Source organism: Larus michahellis, chromosome W (assembly GCF_964199755.1).
Source record: "Larus michahellis chromosome W, bLarMic1.1, whole genome shotgun sequence".
Taxonomy (NCBI): Eukaryota; Metazoa; Chordata; class Aves; order Charadriiformes; family Laridae; genus Larus; species Larus michahellis.
Genome location: NC_133929.1, coordinates 11,008,213 through 11,025,509, shown reverse-complemented (window position 1 = coordinate 11,025,509; position 17,297 = coordinate 11,008,213). Strand labels below are relative to the sequence as shown.

The following is a 17,297-nucleotide window of genomic DNA, read 5'->3' as shown; positions in this document are numbered from 1 at the left end:
TTTAAGCCCTAAACTTCTGTGGGGATATGATCCTACCCTGCAGCGTTGTTATTTTTTTGCCACAGAATTAAAAAGAAGGACTTTTCCTGGTGTCACTGCAGGACACAGAGGATAAATCCAAATGACAGGGCTTAAGTTATGAATATGGGGAATTAGAGATGAGAAGTAAAGCAACTTATAATGACTCTCCCATTTGCTTTTTGGAATACAAGCTTCACTATTGATTTTGAAATGCCCTGTCTTCATCCTAGCAGCTTCTCGAAAATGAAGCTTGAGAGTTTCTTTGCCTTGCAGCCTCTTCAGCATGATTTGATAATGATAAAAAGAGAATATAAAAGCTTTTGCAGGCTGTTATTCATCAGGAATCATTCCCTTTTTTCCAAAGTACAACCACTGACCTCTAGGGAGGATGTTAAGAGAGAGATTTTAATTGACTTCATAAGGAAGATAGCCATGGTTCAACTCAGAGCCTCTGTTCCCAACACAGTCAGTAAAGGGAGGTACAGAGGACTCAACAACACGTCAATCAGTCAGTTATCTAAAGTCAAACCATAGGAGTACCCTGCAAAAAGCCTACAACAGCACCAGGGAACACAGAGTTCATGGAAGGTGGCTAACATTTCCTTGTCATCCTGTTTACATGGATACTCAGGCAGCCTCAGGGCACTTACCCAAGCCTTGGCCCATAATACCTATAGACAACACAAGTATTCATATCCAAATGGAAACTTTTGTACTACCTCATCATCACATGTTTTCCCATGCCTACAACGTGACAAGGTAAAAGACCAAGCAGCCCAGAGCGTATTGAGGACATAGGGTTAGGAAAGTCAATTTTATCATCTTTTCTGAACCCAGCTGTGGGGTAAGGTAATCACATTTCCCACTCAGTTGCAAAACATTTTGAGCTCTTTTTAAAGGGCTTGACACCAACTACCAAAATAATCATGATGGGCATCTTTGGTAGGACAGAAGACAGGGCCTTATCCCTCATAGCTTTTCCCTATTCGCTCAGTCTCAGTGTAGCGCAGGTAGAGTCTAACCCATTCCAACAATGGAGTGAAATAACTACTTCTGTGAAATAACTCACATCCTTGAAGAGATAAGATTAAGAAGGAAAACTAAGGTGAAATAACTTGGCTAAGTTCATAGAACAGATCAGTGTTGGAGAATGAGAGCCGATTTCCCATCCGCCTACACCAATACTCAGCTGCTAGACTGATCCTGCTGCCCTCCAAAACCAAACTTCATTAACTGAGGAAGGACAGTGAGGTTTCCTGTGTCTTTTCATTTTCCTCTCTGTATTTTTTCTCAACAAAAGAAAATCCATTAATATTCCATCATTCCTGCATGTAAGACGCAGTTGCTAAAATGGTTTTGCACTTAACAGCCTCCAGTTGTAGACTAAATTGATGACACTTAAAACGTGCCCATGAGCCATAGCAGTATGATCCCATTACAGCACTGCCTTAGTAATGTTGTGTTAGTTAAGGTTACGTTGTCTGGTTTTGAGTGTTTATAACCCATCTGGGAATATATGCTCCAGGCTGGAACCAGTTGCAGAGGGGATTTAGTCCTGCAGTGAATCATATGGCTTTTTCTTTTATTTTTTTTCTACTTTAGATCAGATTTTTCACTGGTTCTTTTTAAGATACAACATTAAAAAAAAAGAATAAAACATCCCTCTGTCAGGATGTTAATAGGAGCCATACTACATTTCAAGTCAGCGTTAACCTACCTCAGGCAAGGCCTACACCACACTAATATCCAAGTACTCCCCAGTCTATAACATGAAGGAGAAGGATATCCATGTGTCCCAGTTTGAGGTGCAGCAGAGCCAACTTTCTGTTCAGTGAGAGAGGCTCTTGCTCTTACTTGCTGCTGTGGCAACCAGGGTCAGATGACTTGGTTGTTTACCCTGTGGAGGGGTTGCACCTGTGGGGAGGAGTGGACAGGACAGGTGACCCAAACTGACCAATAGGGTATTCCATCCCATCTGCCATGCTCAGTATAAAAGCTGAGGGATCAAAAAAGCCAGCTCTGTTCCTTGATGGTTGATGTCTGAGGAGGATTCTGTCTGTTTGCCTGCCTTGGATTGCTATCCGTGCATTCATGAATCCAGATCTGGAATCCAGTTCTCATCTGTTGCTGAGTCCAGTCTGGAACTTCCCCAGTGCCTGCTGGTGACATCTCCCTGGGAGCTTGATACAGTTTTGTATATATTATATCTATTTCATTATTTCCTTTTTATTTTTTATTAATATTTCATAAAAGTATTTTAGTTTTTTCTAAACTCATAAATCTCTCTATCTCTTTTTCCTCTCCTTGGAGTGAGAGGTGGGGGAGAGCATCTGTCATCTTGTCAATCACCCATCCAGCCTAAAACTGCGGCACTGGGCTACTTTCACAGCTTTATAAAGAGAGCTGAGGTCTTGCGGGAATTAAATCACATGTCTGGTTGTGTAGGAAACCTGCAGCAGACTGAGGGACTGAACCATCATCTCCAAAGGGTGAGCTGACTCTGTAGACATTGAACCACTTCTTCTACCTGCTATAAAGACTTTCAAACTATAGCTTGAAGGATTCTTGAAGGATTTCTCCCCTGCACAAGGGCTTTTTTTTTTTTTTTTTCTTCTACAAGGACCACTGTGCTTACAGTTTTATTTGACAGAGCTTTCTGAGTGGTTTTCAGGAGGTAATATTTTAAAAACTGATTTTGACCTATATAAGAAAACTTTAAACCCAAGGTACACATGTATCTTAGGCTGCTGCTGTCTCTCACCAAGCCAGACTCTTATGCATGAACAAGAAACTCACGAAGTGGGATATAACAAAGAGTAAAAGACTACAAGGAACAAAAGACTGTTTAGATGGAGCAGCACAAAAATGTTCCTATCAGCATGGTCAACCCAACAGCAGAACAGACTCCCATGAGAAAATCAAGAGCTGCTGGAAAATTCAAGCGAATGCATTTTCTATGAATAACCGATGTCATGACTGAATATTTGCTGAATGCAGAACAACCACATTGGGTACAATTTCAGACAGATGACCTACTGAGATTTAGGACCTGAATTTCATCTTGTCTTGACAATGACTCTGGTACGATGTGAGTAAAAAGAGGGTGCAAACTACCACCATTCTGCTTGGGTAGCATTTTGCACCCATGCTGAGATAGGCGTGAAGCGCTCCACAAAGTTGCAAGCACAACACCCCAATGAACGAGCAGGTCCTTCTCTCCATCTGCCCCCTTCCACAAAGCCTTTGCACTTTCCTTGCACCTCACAGCTCTCAGCAGCTCTGAGCAGGCTGTTCAGTTTGCATGAACCTCAGAGTAGATGGGATCTGGATTCACGTGGCATCTGTCATCTAAAAGGTGGCTGACTGATACTGACCCTGTCATGGTGTCTTCACATGTTGGCATCTACTAAGGGGAAATAGGAACAAAACAGTGGGAAAGACAGCAATTACAGCCAGAATGTGATGGGGAAAGATGGTCCTTACTATATCATAATCAAATGGGCAAGTCCAAATCTTCACCTATGCTTTTTCCCCATTCATCTGCATGTTGTCCCTGCCCTGGTTGAGTCTCCTTGCAGCATGCAGCAGGTAAGCTGCTAATGCAGAGGGCATGGGACCACTTGGAGCGGCTGAGCAGTGCAGCTTCTCTCTTCTGACTCATTCCCTCTCCATCCATGTAGAAAGATCAGTGAAAACAACAAAGCAGTTATTAATGCTCCCTGGGATTGCAGAGCCTGAAATGATGTGAGACAGCATTTTCTTCAGCTGCTTTAGTTCTCTTTTAGCATGCTGCTGCATGTTTGCCTTTGAGAAGTATAAATGACCCTTTCAAATTCAGGATTTGAGGCTGACAATGACAACTGATAACACTAATTTTTTCATGGGTGAAGCACTTTTCATTCAGAGGGCTCTCAAATTGCTTTTCAAAACCATACAGCTTCCCTTCATCCACCACCGAAATGAACCTACCTCCGAGGTGGAACAAAGGACCCATCAATGCAAGGTGGCAGTACACAGCAATTTAGGGTAGGAAGGGAAGAATAATGTGTCCCACTGAAGGCGCAGGGTCAAGTCAAGTTGGCAGAATACATTTCCTGAATGAGAGGCTGGACAAAACATCATCGCCAGGACTCGCATGCTCCAACTCAGGAGGGAAAGTGCCATGGGATCATCACTCACTAGAAAAGGTCAGAGCTCTAAGTTTTACATCTCAAACAGGGGCAGGGCACTGTGTTAAAGCACACATTCAGAACTGCCTCAAAAGAAAAAAAAAAAAGGCAATTTGCTCACTGACATTTCTGAAGCCTTTCGTGCAAAAAAGGGCACTATGAGTTTTTTGGTCTCCCCCTTCCTGTAGAAAGGAAAGGCTCTATTGAACTTCAGTCTACACTGTGCTACGTTTTACAGGAAGCCCAACCCATTTTGAAATTAATATGAACTGTAAAAGGAGACCACAAGGTGGGAAACTCTTGAAGTGAGTACAAGACTATTCATAAAATGAGTGAGAAAAGGAAATAGGTGATTATAAAAGGTCATTAGAAACGTCAGCTTACCAATTACATTGTATGAAGGGAGGTGTAACCCACTGCAACACAAACCTATTACAGCTGAACTTGCAAAGGACACACGTATCCTCAATCTCTTTTGTTTGGAGACTTATATTTAGGAAGTTTCTTTCATAACATCGTCCCTCCAAAACTTATATAAATCCAAAGAATGGGGAATTATCCACCCAACTTCCATTTCACAACTGCTTCAATTCCACACAACAGATTAATGAAACCAAAAAACTTTCCCAGCCACCAGGAACACAGATGCTTAGCACTAGATTCAGCAATTAGCAAAGCGCAACTGCTGTATGAAGGTCCAGAGAAAAGGCAGCTGGTGAGTCTCTTATTCAAACACCTCTTGCCCCCAATCAGATCCCATTGAGAGGAAGAGATTTCCAGCTTTTAAAAAATTTTGCTGAGATTAAATTTCTACAGCATTTTGGTTCACCAAGTGGAACTTTTTTCCCCCTACAGCACCACCAGCAGCAAGAAAATTGTGGTGGGTGAATGGAAAAGCAAAGGTGGTCCACCTTTCTGAGACCAACACTCATATCATGGGGGGAAAAACACTCTGATCTGGCAGCAGGAACAAGATGTGGAAGTATTATATGAGTATTTTGGAAAGTAAAAGATTAGTTGGTGGGATGAGCATGATGACAGAGCTACAAGGTTTGCTTTTAATACGTACCAGTGCCAAAAGTGATGTATTTATCAGTGGTGCTATATGTAACAGTTCCCTGAGATCTCAGAGGACTGGATGATCTAGGACAGTTTCCTATAGTCCCATGTTCTTTGTATGATCACCTAGCCTGCTTTATTCAACAAACAAAATATTTTTAAGGGTGCTTTACTGCCCAGACACCTCAGACATTTAACATCCTCTCTCTTTGTATTTTACTTCTTGTTTTAGCTTTTTAGAACCCATGCAGAATCCAATGATTTTTCAAACAGACATTCAAACTCTGCCATGAACTTGGAGGAGGAGATGGTGGACAGCATACCTTCACTCCCCCAATTCTCTCCAATTCTACCCATGTATTTCCAAGTTAGCCAATGCTTTCAGTTATTTTTATTACCCTCATTTCTTTTAGTGGAGAGAAATATTAACTGTGGGGGTGTGATCCAGACTTGCTCAGATGGAATGCAGAAGCCTTTACATCCCCTCATTTTGTGCTTTGGTGCATTTCTTGCTGACAAGTGGAAGAACGCAAGGGAGAGCCAGCGAAACTAAGGCAGATTCTCCGAAACCTGGTCTCAGCCCTCTGCTACACCCTCAACAGATATTTCGGCACCGGCTGCCAAAGGAACTAGCTCCAACACAGTTCAGGCCAGGCCAGTTGTTAGCTATTTAAAGAGGTGGGTTTATTTATATACTTTTTAACCCTCCTTCCCCCCCCTCCAAATTCCCCCCCCTGTTTTTTAAGACAGGAAATTACCAGTAGCCCTGAGCACGTAAAATTTGACAGCGGTTTACCAGATAATTTGTATTGGGCCCTTTGTCTTTGCTGGTACTTTTAGTCTTCAATAAATTCCTTCAACCATTAAATGCTGTTACTCCCACAACAACTTTGGCAGAGATCAAAAGTGTGGCAGGTTTGCTCCAACTTTCTACTGCTGCCCTCCAGGTATCGAAGAGCTAGATGGAGAGAAAAGACGTTTTCCTTTCCTTTGCTCTCTTCTAAAGAGTTTTGTCCTGGATTTCCATACAGTCAATGAAAACATTTTAAAGAGTAATTAAGGTAGATTTTGGGGGGGTGTGGGGATTGGGGAGATTGGTTTCAATCCGGTACTTAAGTCATTGTGCTTTTGCTGAAAAAGTGATGACATCCATTGATAGCACTGCCTCACCTTCTTTAAAAGAACCTATACTACTAGGAAAACCAGAATAATTATGAATTAAACTACTGTCTACTGTCAGCAGATCTCTGGTGACACAAGCGGTAAGGAGATATATTTTGAGAGAGAGAGATATATACATATATACACACATACAGGCCTGCAATCCCCAGCCCAGTGACCTGGAGAGAGAAGCTGGACACCTCACAACTTTGCGCATGAGGTGAACAGTGACGCGCGTCTCACCTCAACAGTGCAGTGTTTCTTCAAGGAATCTGGAAATCCTCAAAAAGGTGGTTGTTTTGAGGTCTGCTTGGGACAACTGGAGTCCCAAAGAGCTAAACCAATCTGTAGTCTCATCAGCTGTTGAAACCTGCTACAACCACTAGATTAGACCTTAAAATCTTATCCATGCAAAGACTACACATGCATTAGGTTATACCAGGATCTAACTGAGTTTAAAAAAGAAAATCAAGCAGACAAATAAAAAAGCATCTGAGAGATTATTTCATCCCCAACACCGAATTCAACCTTTGGAAACAGGCAAACTCTCGGGAGGCTTCAGGGGAAAGGAGGACGCTCAGATGAGGCCGAAGAAACCCAAAGGGGAAGCTGCCTATTTCATTTCTGGAATGTGGACAATGTGCATCTATTTTTAATTTCGAACCGAGTTTCTCTGCCTCCTGCCAGAAGTCCTGAGCCCTGTGCCAGTGCAACGAGAGCAGTGGCCCAGCCATCCCCTAATAGCTATTACTTCTTAATAAAGAGCAGCACTTAAGCAAGGGATGAGGTTACTGTCAGAGGGGTCATGATTAATAATGATTAATCTGATCCTTGCCAACATGAACTGGATCCACCATTCACTAAATTACTCTGCTGCGTGGATACCATTTCCAGAGGCAGCATACATTTGTCATATTAAAACCAAAAAACAAACACATGGAAGGACAGGAGGATCTGACTTCTCAGTAACACTTGAGCTTACACAAGCCACCAGGAAAGTTAAGCAAAGAGAAAAAAGAAAAACTCAAAGGGTAAGAGCAGTTAAACACTGATGAACCACCTACCTTTTGGGAGAAGCAATGGAAAACAAATAAAACTAAACCCTGAGAACGCAGAGCTGCACGTGCTGAGAATATGGAGTGCTCTGCTACTTCTGGTTCTCAACCTTATGCATATCTCTAATATGCAAATTGTTTGTCCACCCACACATTTTTTCCCTGTTTTTAAATGACATTTTGCTTTCCTCGGGAAGTACACAAATGAAATCACTCCCTGGGAAGCATCTTTCCTGCTTTATGTTAATATACTACTTAGCACAAGGAAATCCTAGATGAGGATTGCCATTCTTATGCAACAACACACCTCAAATAATAAGCAATAGTATAATAATTTATGGGGAGGCATAAATTACTGGGAAACTATTAACCACTCTGAAGAGCATATATGAACCTTACAATCACAGTAGGATGTTTGTGGTGCAGAGACTTGGTTCTGGGCCTTGGAGCATGGATGAATTTCACTCCCACAAAGCACACAAACAACTGGCAATGGTGACAATGGCAGCCAAGGACACAGGAGGTTTGCTGCCAAAAGGTGGCCTTATTTTGGGACTCCTGTCAGTCATCCTGCTTCACTGACCTGAAGCTTCATCAAGACCATCCATGGTCTAGTTCTTCAGTGCACTCAGCTGTATTCCCTTTGAGGTTTTCAAAGCTTTTGTGGGATTTATATTGCACTGCTTAGCCTTCCACCTCATCTTGCAGGGTTTGATTTGAACTGGGAGGCCACACAACGTAGACCACCAGTCTCTCTCCTGCTCTGGTGCAAACCCCAGCTCCATGTGAATCTGTTTGGACTTCTGCCCTTGACAGTGATGGGGCCAGGATTTACACACTGATGACTTGCACCATGGAAAATACCATGCCTTTGGATGCCAGACTCAGGGAAGCAGATCTCAGGTCAAAGAGGTTACGGTGCCTTCTCTTCTAGAGGCATACTGGAGAAATGCCAGTAAATGAAATCCCCAGCAATGGGGTCATGACTTGGTTCAGCTGCGGATTTTCACTGGTGGCGCAGTGTGTCTAGGACTTTTGGTTTTCTGGCAATTAGCGTCCTGGAGGATTAGCCTACAATCATCAGCAAGTGTTTGCCTTTCCCAGTCGATGTCACCATAGAAGTCTGTGTTTATCTACGAGGCCCAGGGGATAATTTATAAGCTGAGCTGAGGTTCTGCATTCACAAACAAACGTTCCACGCTGCCACCCACCCTCCTGTACTAGTTTCCTCCCCATCCACCTCCTGTCCCCTGAAATACTGACAGGACCCTGCCAGGGGCACGACGAATTCACTTTATAGCCTCTGGAGCAAGCACTTACCCAATAGTTTATGCTGATCCATAACCGAGATGGTCAACACACCACTAGACATCAGATTTCAGAAAGTAACTGAACGCAAAGAATAATTTATCACTGTTCCAGAAAACATTAAAGAGAATGGAATTTTTTTTTCCCCTCAAAAAGAAATATTGCCTATAACTGTAATTAAAGTATTGCCATCAATGAGTTTTAGGTCCAACACTCAGGGTTTGTTAGAGATGGTGTTTTGTAAAATCTCTCTGCAATCAAGATGTTCCCATTTCATTTTTAATCTCTACTACAAGCGGTCTGACCCTGCTCTAGTCCTGTTGTAAATCAAGAGTGATTCAACCAGAGTACATCAAAATACAAAAGACTAAAATTGGTAAAGGTGTTTCATTTCTAAATTAATTTTCTCCTGATGTGTTAGAACCTCAACATGAGAAAATTAAGCTTGTATTTGAGAGAAAGGGAAGCTATTCTTTAAAAAAAAGTAATATGAATCCTTGTCTTGATGGTGAACTGATAGAATAGCTCATGACAATGAATTTGTTATTTTGAGAATACTAATTAAAGAGAATAAAAACACAAGCAACATCAATGAAAGACTCAATCCTACAAAGCATTTATAAGTGTGACCAACGTTCCTCACAACAGCCCACCACAGGACAGACAGATCTGTTCTCAGATCTACTCAGACACTAACAAAACAAGGCTCAGATGTTGTTATTAATTAGGGTTGATGAAAACGCATGTTGAAAATGAAAAACATTTTTCCTCCTAAGAGTTCATCTCTTTTCCCATCAGTAAATTATCGGGAGTTCCTGGAGTTTTGTGGATACTGAATCTGCTTCACGTCTATACCTGGTCACAGGTTGTTCACAAGGTACATTAGAGAGCAAAGTTATTGATGTTTGAGATCAACTGCTTCACTCTACCACATTTAATATTAGATGACCCAAAATTTATAAAATGTTTCTGCTCAAATCAAATTTTATTTCACCTTTGAAATAAACGATCTCTGGATTCAAACTTCTCTTTAGCTACAAAGCCAGAAGGTAATAATAACTGACTATTTTGACAGGGACAAACTCAGCTGATTTGAATAAGTGCAAAACAGTAGGAGGTAGGAAGAGACCACCAGCCAGCTGTCATTCAGAGCACAGTCCACCTCGCTTGCAATTACTGAACCTTACAAGTGGTCCCACTGACATCAATTTGACCAATTTTAGAATAGGGGCCATTCATTCCAAGTAATGAATATTGAAACCTGGCCATTGGTTTGTGAACACATTTTTACATGTCCATCATGAGGAACCTCAATAAAGAATGTTCTTGTGATGGTGTCACTTCAGAACAAAAGCATACAATGAATGGCATGTTTCTCTGTAACTATCACCCATCCAGGCAGCTACAGTATGAGACCAAAGGTTGCATGCATTTAGCCAGCAAGGAAGTGCAACATTCGTTAAGAAAGGCATTGCCTGGGGTGGATTTTTATAAAGAAACATAATTCATGAATAAATAAACCAGATGGGAATAAGTCAGACTATGGCATTAACAGCTCCTAGTGCAATGAATCCCTGATCTTGCTTGAGGGTTTTTCTACAAATAACAAATACAAAAACATTAATGTTGTATCATTGTCAGCCATGCCAAGGACTCTGTGTCCAGGAATCCTGATATGCAACAGCACAGTTCAATCAGTTCCTGGTTGCATCAAAAGAACTGTGGCCAGCAGATCCAGAGAGGTGATTCTCCCCCTCTACTCCATTCTCGTGAGATCCCACCTGGAGTACTGTGTCCAGCTCTGGAACCCTCAGCACAAGAAGGACATGGACCTGTTGGAACGGGTCCAGAGGAGGGCCACAAAGATGATCAGAGGGCTGGAGCACCTCTCCTATGAGGACAGGCTGAGAGAGCTGGGGTTGTTCAGCCTGGAGAAGAGAAGGCTATGGGGAGACCTTATAGCAACCTTCCAGTACCTGAAGGGGACCTACAAGAAAGCTGGGGAGGGACTCTTTATGAGGGCGTTTAACGATAGGATGAGGGGCAATGGTTATAAACTAGAGCAGGGTAGGTTTAGATGAGACATTAGGAAGAAGTTCTTTACAATGAGGGTGGTGAGACACTGGAACAGGTTGCCCAGAGAGGTGGTGGAGGCCTCATCCCTGGAGACATTCAAGGCCAGGCTTGATGAGGCTCTGAGCAATCTGATCTAGTTGAAGATGTCCCTGCTTACTGCAGGGGGGTTGGACTAGATGACCTTTAAAGGTCCCTTCCAACCCAACACATTCTATGATTCTAAATCAACCAGATGTTAGCACATTCTTTTATTTCCACCAGTTAAGGTACATATTGACTGACCTGATCTGAGTCTTTCACTTGAGCATTTTTCCCTTTTCTGCAACCACAACTCATGAGTGGTTTTGCATCTCCAGTGACTTTTCCCTACAAGAGATAAGGCAAGAAAAAACATCAACATGATCTGAACCACTGAAGATCAAGAGGCTTGTATTTACGACCAGAAGCAGGGGAAGAAAGGGCATTAGGGAAGCCTGTGGACTCATCCTGTATTGCTGGGAGATACCCTTCCACGGAGGGGTAGCTCCCAAGCTTCCAAGAATTCCCTAAAGACCAATATCACAGCATCAGGGATGTCACATAGATAGGGGCAGAAGACAAGCAAGGTGTGTAGAAAAACACAGTGAGAATACGAGCAAGCCAAGCTGCAAAGGAACAGGTTATTTTAACTAAATGTTTTCACACACATACACGAACAAGTCTATCATGCTCAGAGTACAATTACCAAACTGGAGTGACTTGAGGTAAAGCTCATGCACCAACATTTCTGTTCACCCTTACCAAGTTAATGCTTACTTGCTTCTAGTGTAGCTAGATTTGATGAAATAAAGTCTATAGGTGTGACTTGCCCTCATTAGGACAACTGGTCCATATAACCACTGGCAAGTCCTTGCCAGGAATTCAACAGCCCGCCAACACTGCTAGTGCAGACCCTGCAACGTTGATAACATGCTGAGGCCAATGGAGATTTACAAAGAAACAGGGTCCCCTCACCCTCCTTTTGCCTACAACCAACAGTTTGGGAAATAAGCTGAGCACAAACACCTTTTTTTCTTTGACAACCCATCAGATTGACTGGGCATGATCTGAGCAGCAAGGTCCCTCACGTTAATGTGGTTCTTTTCTGGGGATTATTTGAGTCGCTTTGGTTCTTCACCAAAGCATTTTTGGAGCTTATCAGACCTGGACATCTTGATAAATCACCATGGCAGAAAGGTTTGGTCAAAATGCTCCAACAGTAACACAGCCAATTGAGTCCCCACAAACCCATTGCAATTACTTGCTTTCCCATAGACACACACACAAAGACATTGCCTTTTTTCAGACTTTTGCTGTCTGCAGCTGAAAAATAAGTGCTCTCAGCATCTGCTGGGCAATGGAGGGAGAATCTACTTGCATGCAACTGTGGAGAGTCACGAGATTTCAGCTGGATGAATTTATATGGAAAAGGAGACTTCAACATTAAAGCAGTTAATGAGTTTAGCCAAGTGGAAGCACTCTGCCCTAAACAATGAGGAAGGGAAAGGGCATGATTAAAAGGAATTGCAGCCATTGCTCAATGTCAGGGCACAGCAGAGAGATGACCCTTGGTGGCAGGAATTACAAACAGGCAGATAAACTGGTCACCTCGGGCAAGCCTGCAACCTGACAGGTGTGGTGAGGTCTCTTACTTGGTGACCCCAGCATCTCACAAGTCCCAGCAAGGTCAGATAATGTGCAAAAATTATCTTTTCTCCTCTTTCCAAAAGAGACGCTGGGGAAAAAAAGGACACTGAAAAGGCTATACCTGATACCTAACCAAAATGCCCAATGTCTGGGCTGCTGATTGCAACCTGTCAAACTTCAAGGTTTTCAGGGGACTACTTCCAACTGGCATCCTCTGTCTGTGACTCCCATCTATCAAAGGTATTTTACTCTTGCCCCATTACTACAGTCCTTCAGCAATTAGTCTGTAATCTCTTAAATTCCAAAAACATTCCCCAGAAAGAAGTGATTAAACTAAAATTTAAAGCAATTATATTATTATGTTAGAGATAGGAAACTGAGGCACAGGGAAAGACTTGTATGTCTAACTAAAGGAGACTTTCTAGACACTCCACAGTATATGAGACAAGATAGAGATACAAAAGGACCTAAGGGAGACCCACAGGCAGCTGATGGACAGCCAGGATACCTTAGGGTACCTACAGCAGCAACATACATCTATGTTTAGGACACTGGATCCATACGTGACTTGCTAATGGTCAACTTGTCCCAGTATCCACTGCAAAGTCATTGTGTTGAAAAAGATACTCCAGCCCTTTTTATACCACAAGCCAAGGAAAAACTCCCATTTTTAGACCCTTCTCTGTCTTCTAGGATATACTGTCATGCAACCTGAACTCATGGCAAACCATGACTGTGTTCTCCTGTCTGGCTGAAAGTATCACCAGCTTTATTTAACAGAGAGAAATTGCAAGATGTTACCCATAATCACCTGGAAAATCAAGAGCAGAGGGGGAATACGAACCCAAAACTTGATAATTTTTCTTTTTCCCCTAACAGTACAAGAACACAGAGGCTCTTCCATTCTCTAAAAAAGCAAACGAGAGCAATGCACTGGATGAATAATCACATCTCCTTTTCCAACTGCAGATACACCTCTCCTGATGTGCATTGCCTGAATGAGCTACTACCTCCACCTTTTTTTAAGTAAATCCTATTATGAGCAGATGCTTAATTTGGGGATAGGTGTCTAACATCAGGTAGCTAAGTTGAAAGGAAAAAAAAAAAAAAACAACCAAAAAAAAAAGCAAGCATATGGACAACATTTGCAGCCAGTCGCAACTCCGTTCAAGAGCAGATGGAGGCCTTGTCATTCAGGGGTTTCCTCGTGTACACCAGGCAGTTCAGTGGGGATAGGGAAATGGGCTTCTGTTTGGATGCTTCTGTCTGGAACCAGATTAGAAGAAAGCACGCTTTTCTGCAGCACACGCCTTGTGTTACATTAAATATGCATGTGCAACTTCAGCTTTTATTCAGCTATATGAAACAGAGCCCTTCAGGGTACTAAGGGTCAGTGAGTTTTTGTTTGTTTATCTGTATGTTATTTTACAGTTTCTAATGCCCAAGGAGTTTGTTAACAAATTAAAACACCTCACTAGGGCTATCCTGATGTAGTTGTTGCCTCCTAATATATCCCTCCCTCCTTTGTCCAGCAGCACCTGATGCTTGCAGGGGAGGGAGAGGAGAACACAGCAAAGAGAGGAGCCTCATCTCACCAGATGATACTACAGACATTCAGTCTTAATTTATGGAGCATTGTTTCCATGTTTCATGGCCTTTTAATAACAGGATTGGGGAGGAGCACGGTGGTCTTGAAAGCTCACAGATGTATTGCTACTAAACAATTCTGTGCTGCCTGCTCTTGAGGCTATGCTCTGGTTTAGAAGCAGGTAGGCACAAGGATTTCCAACAGAGGAGCTCGCTTTGCCTTCTGCTGGCTCCCACCCATCGTCAGACATCCCCCTTCCCAATGCAAAGAGCTAGAATGCTCCTCAGCAAGCACTAAAGAGCAAAGCACATAGGTCCCATTATCCCACCTCTTATAGGGAGTCCCACTGGCCTCACCCTCCTCCTTGTACCATGGCCTCCAGCAGTTGGCCAAAGTTTGCAGAAAAAGAAAATAATTAGTAATAGTAACAGACTTAATTATCTCAGCTGCACAGGCGACAGGAGCTGATCAGTTGCCAGTTTTAACTGTGGTCAATAATCACCGAACTGCATTACCCAGAACTCAAATGAGGGCCGATCACAATTCTCATCACGCCAGCAGCTCCGGTGGGAGGCGTGGGGGCACACACAAATCACTGCCACTGGGGCAGCCCCAGAGGCTCCAATGCTGCCACATTGCTCAGAGAAGTCCCACAAGGAGCTGCCAGCCCCGTTTAAAGGCATCAGACGGGACGCACATGGCACCAGCAGGCCTTCATGGAGCTACTAGGCTCTGTGCTCCAGAGGAGGTAGCTGGGATTAACCAGAGGATCCCATCTTCCTCCCCCTCTCCCATGTCTGAGGCTGGAAAGATCAGCTCAAGGGATGGGCTTGACTAAGCAGCACCATACCATACACCTTGTAGTCACCAGCAGGTCCAGCTGGGCTCTGACCTGCTTGGTTCCCATCAGCCTTTCTCGGTTTTGAGCAACAGCCATCGAAAATACCAGCAGTAGCCTCACCCCTGAGGAGCTGGCACAACCCATCTCCGCTTGGCCCCTGAAAGGTCTCACTGGCCAAACCTGGCCCTGGCTTTCAGCTGTTCACACTCGCTCCATCTCTCCTGCCTTGAAACACCCTCAAAATGTCCCTCACCAACAGATGAAAGCGTGAGGTGCGCAAAGGATAACTGAGCCTTGGCCCACGGCAACCTGGGGAAGAGCACAGCTTCCAGTGTGGCCTTTCCAAGGCTTTTATCAGCATATCAGCTGCTGAAGCAGTCTGGCTCTTCACAGAGAAGTACTTTTCTGAAAGAGCTTTGTGAAGCTGAGCTGAGAGGCACTTCACAGTCTCTTCCCTTTTCTTCCTCTCCTGTCCACCAAAATAGCTCTCCAGCACAATACCCACATAAACACAGCTATCGTGCCTGCTCAGTAATGACAAGCATATAGGGAGGCAATGCCATCCTCCTCTGACTCCTTCATCCATCCAAATATCCCAGCATTTCCAGGACCAGAGAGCACATTTGCAGCCACCTCCCCTGACATCCTGCACCAGGCAGGCTGTGCAATTCAGTCTACTGTCCTGCCACTGAGCTTAATAGTTATTTTTAAATTAAAATCATTACTGTTTTTCACTATGTTGGGCTACTTAGTAACAAGCCAAGAGGAACATGGTGTTTTCATTATTTATTTTTTTCCCCAGGGCCACAGTTTGTTTTTTAACCAAGAAGAAAATATGTGTATAGCACTGCAACAGTGAACCCTAAAAAACAAACAAACAAAAAAATCCCCGCGGGTGCATAAATGACATTGAGAAGAACAACATATTCAGTGTTTATGTTTTTTTACACTGTTCTGTCAGGGTGATCCACGTGTCTTGAAGAACTGGCACCCAAGTGCCTACAGTGGTAGAGGATAAATGAAAGAAAACAAGAACTGAATCCAAGGTGGAGGTAAGCGGCAGTACAACAGACAGCTGGTGTTTGGGTGGTGGTAAATCACCCTGAAATGAGCCTCTTCCCTCAGCTCAATGAGGCCTAAACAACAAAGGAAGGCACAGCTTGCAGCCGGACAGCCTGCTAGCCAACCACAGACACACATGACAGCTTCATTCAGGAGCCCGGAGTCAATACAAAAGCTTCGAAATCAATCCGACATCCTGCGACCTCAAACAATACACCACATCTTCTCAGAATTGTTGCCCCAAATGAGGGGGAGCAGCATTCAAAGGAGATCAAACCACAGGGATGGCATTGAAAGGGAGTAAAAAGGAGAAGAATGTTCCCAGTTTATTAATGGCAAGGTCTGGCCAGCTGCATCCCAGCTGCCATAGGTTATGTTTATTAAAGGACAGCGCTTTGCATGTATTATGCAGAGCGCCCAGAGAGTACGTGTGCATGTGAGCGCGCATGAGTGTGCCCCTCACTTGCTAGAGATCAGGATGTGCCTTTCTGCTTAGCACTGTTGTCTCCATCAGAAATTCCTCCTGTGTGAGCCACAAAGGGTTTTTTTCCCCACTTGAGCGACTGTACAGGCACAGACGTGCACATGCCCTCGCACATACGCACACATGCCCTTGCACATACGCACACTCTCTCTCATCCCTGAGCCCGAAAAGCATAAAAGAACTCAGACAGGCTCTTTCCAAGATTAAATAAATAAATAAAGAAAAAGCCAGCGTTTCACATCCCCTTCCCTCCTGGCCATACTTTCATCTTGCACACACAAAACCTGTGACAAAAGGCTGAAGCATTATGTGATTGCCACTGCTGCTGCTGGAGTTGATTGCTCCATAAACCCTTGCCTGCTCCTACATGCCATAAAGGACCTGTTACCACAACAAAGAGGAGAAAAAGAAAAAGCAGTGCTTGGGTCCTAGGAGTTGCCCCCTCCAGGTAGGATTGCCCCCTCTGGGGTAGTTTCACCTGCAGCATCTGCCTTGTAGCACAGCACACAAATAGCACCCTTCCCCCTACAGCAACAAAAAGACCAAGCAAATCCTTTTTATCAGCTTCCCTTTGAAGGCAGATGGAGAAGCAGAATATAGACACACACCAAAAAAAAAAAAAGATAAATACCATTTGTAAAAGCACTGTTTGAATTTGCCTGTCCTAATTATCTTCTTTTCAGCTGCCACATGTTCAAAAGAGTCAGACCTTGCAAGTTTTCTCCTCCTCAGCTGCACAGCCCAAGACGGAGTGGAGTGCTCGCTACAGGGGGGCAGACTCAAAAAAATGCTTCTTTAAAAAATGTGT

At 43.5% G+C, this 17,297-nt stretch overlaps 1 protein-coding gene across 1 annotated transcript in view; it reads right to left on the bottom strand.

Annotated features, from left to right (window-relative positions):
- Positions 1-17,297, bottom strand: part of LOC141735437 (SET-binding protein-like) — a 343,864-nt gene that overhangs the window by 268,482 nt on the left and 58,085 nt on the right. Inside the window, exon 3 of the mRNA XM_074568194.1 lies at positions 11,132-11,215. Coding sequence (XP_074424295.1) covers positions 11,132-11,215 — 84 coding nt within the window. The remainder of the gene's footprint in view (positions 1-11,131; positions 11,216-17,297) is intronic.